This window comes from Paracoccidioides lutzii (genome assembly GCF_000150705.2).
Source record: "Paracoccidioides lutzii Pb01 unplaced genomic scaffold supercont2.5, whole genome shotgun sequence".
Classification (NCBI taxonomy): Eukaryota; Fungi; Ascomycota; class Eurotiomycetes; order Onygenales; family Ajellomycetaceae; genus Paracoccidioides; species Paracoccidioides lutzii.
This window is the reverse complement of record NW_015440951.1, coordinates 73,423-75,629: the sequence shown is the minus strand read 5'-3', so window position 1 is coordinate 75,629 and position 2,207 is coordinate 73,423. Positions and strand designations below refer to the sequence as shown.

The 2,207-nt window shown below is 27.0% G+C and overlaps 1 protein-coding gene across 1 annotated transcript; it reads right to left on the bottom strand.

The window, feature by feature from the left end:
• Nucleotides 1-1,277: 1,277 nt before the first annotated feature.
• PAAG_02209 (hypothetical protein) lies at nt 1,278-1,976 on the bottom strand (the record flags this gene model as incomplete). Its single annotated transcript, XM_002795457.2, has 4 exons — nt 1,278-1,457; nt 1,580-1,648; nt 1,754-1,818; nt 1,940-1,976. The coding sequence occupies 4 exons, from the start codon at nt 1,974-1,976 to the stop codon at nt 1,278-1,280; spliced, it is 351 nt and encodes a 116-aa protein (XP_002795503.2).
• Between the last annotated feature and the right edge of the window lie 231 nt (nt 1,977-2,207).

Here is a 2,207-nt window from a genome sequence, read left to right as displayed (position 1 = left end):
TAGATAAAATTTATTAAAATTTATTTATATATATATTTTATTTATTATTATTTTATTTCTTCATAATATTTATAATATCTACACTTTTATTCTCTTATGATATTAGTTATAGTACTTTTTATATATTTTTTTAATATTTAGTTCATTCACTTTAAATGTTTTTATAATAAGAGTTAAAATATAAAAGATATAAGATAATAATATTTAAAATAACTAATTAATCTATATAATAATTATATAGATATATATAAATTTGGTTATAAATAAAAAAATTTAATTATAATAATAATAAATAAAAATCTAAAATATATAAATAATAATACTTTTAATAAATTTTAATTAAAAGAAGTTAAATATTAAATTTTATAATTTAAAATAAATAAATATCTAAATATAAAAAGATATTTTAAAATTGAAAAAAATTAATTTTTAAAAGTAAAGTAGAATAAATTAATTTTAATTTATATTATAAATAATTATATTATAATATTTTTATTAAAGTTATAAATATTTAATAATTTAATATTATATTTTTTTTATTTTTTTATTTAATTATATAATTAATTAATAAAATTAATAAAATTATAAAATTAAAAATTAAAAATAATATTTAAAATATTTAAAATAATTTATAATTTTATATATTTAATTAATTATATAAATATATAAAATTTTAGTTTATTTTTATAATATTTTATAAAATAACTTATTTACTTTTTTTTTATAAATTTTTTAATATTTTTTTAAAAATTTTAAATAATTTAATATATAAAAGTAAAACTATAAATTGTAAATTTTTTTTATATTAAAAGATAATTTTATTATATATAAGTTGAATATTTTTTAATAATAATATAATAATTTTTGATCTTTTGCACTTTCAAATCTTCAATTGCAAGTTTAATTAAATTCTCATTTGACATGAGAGATCAGGTGAAAAGTTGAAGAATTTAACTATATTGAATGATTTTGTTGAATGACTGGTCATATTATACAGTGGATATTAGAGCACGTGAGTGATGGGTCCAGGAGAAAAAACACATCCAGAAGCATCTCCGACCAAAGGTAGTTTAACTCGGATAGTTAAATATTAAAAAAATAAAACGTGTTCTAGAGAATTTCAAATTGCCGGACGCCCAATACTGTTTACCAATCAAATGAAAACGCTCTTTCAAACTCCGATTCAACCAGAACAACGGCCTATCCATGAATAAATATCCAGTTCATATCAACAAAAGATGAGGGGGGAAAATTTGAAATGAATGTGATCATTCCACCTATTCCATCTTTAGAATGCCTCTCTTTTCAATTGTGCTCTTGACCATCTGTGCATTTCTCTCCAATCCCTCCCTTCTCTGCACATCCCTCTCATCTTCACCTAAGGTATTCAACTTCCCAAAGAGCCATGTCTCTTTCATCATGTGTGTTAATGAGAGGATATCTTCAGCTGCGCGGATCTATTCAATGACAAATAGTAATAGTTAGCATTGAGCCCTTTTGCAGTTGTGAGGGTTTGGGAATGAATGTTGGTATGCTCCAGAAATAGACAGAGATGATAATCAACATCAGGGCCACAGACTAGAGCAGTAGATTCAACGTCTAGCTGATATGTTTCTATGGCTGTGGATGTGTAGTTTGGATTCTCAACCTGTTGTGCACATTCATGCAATTAGTATTCCTGAAACTTGTAAGAGCCATCTCACCCTGCGCACAAAGGATATGCATCTATGGGCATAGTAAATAATTAGCTCACCGTCGCAGTCGCCATGATATTCTCGAATCGCTGCAGGAGCTGTGCGATGTTGGTGTTTATGAGAGCTATTCATGTTGAGTGATAGATTTAGCATGTACCTGCGTCATAATCACCCTAGTGCGTTCGCTGAAATCGGGAGGAAACACGAGGAAATAGACATCAGGGGAGAAGGGGACTGACTCTTACCTTGCAAAGCTCGGGATGTGGGCTGCTGGGGATCCATTGTAGTTGGAAATTTGGTCAAATGCAATACAGAGTAACATACAGTGATTGTTTGATGATTGATCACTAGTTAAGTTCTTTAACTATGTAAGACTTTTTGAATATTTTTCAAGTAGAAACGAACTTTTAGGGGCCTTGACGGCCGAAAGTGGGAGCAGGTATTCGAGCTGTTTTCGGCGCCCCTGCACCGCGGATTCACACTCTCGCTAGTCAACACTAAACCAAATCTGGA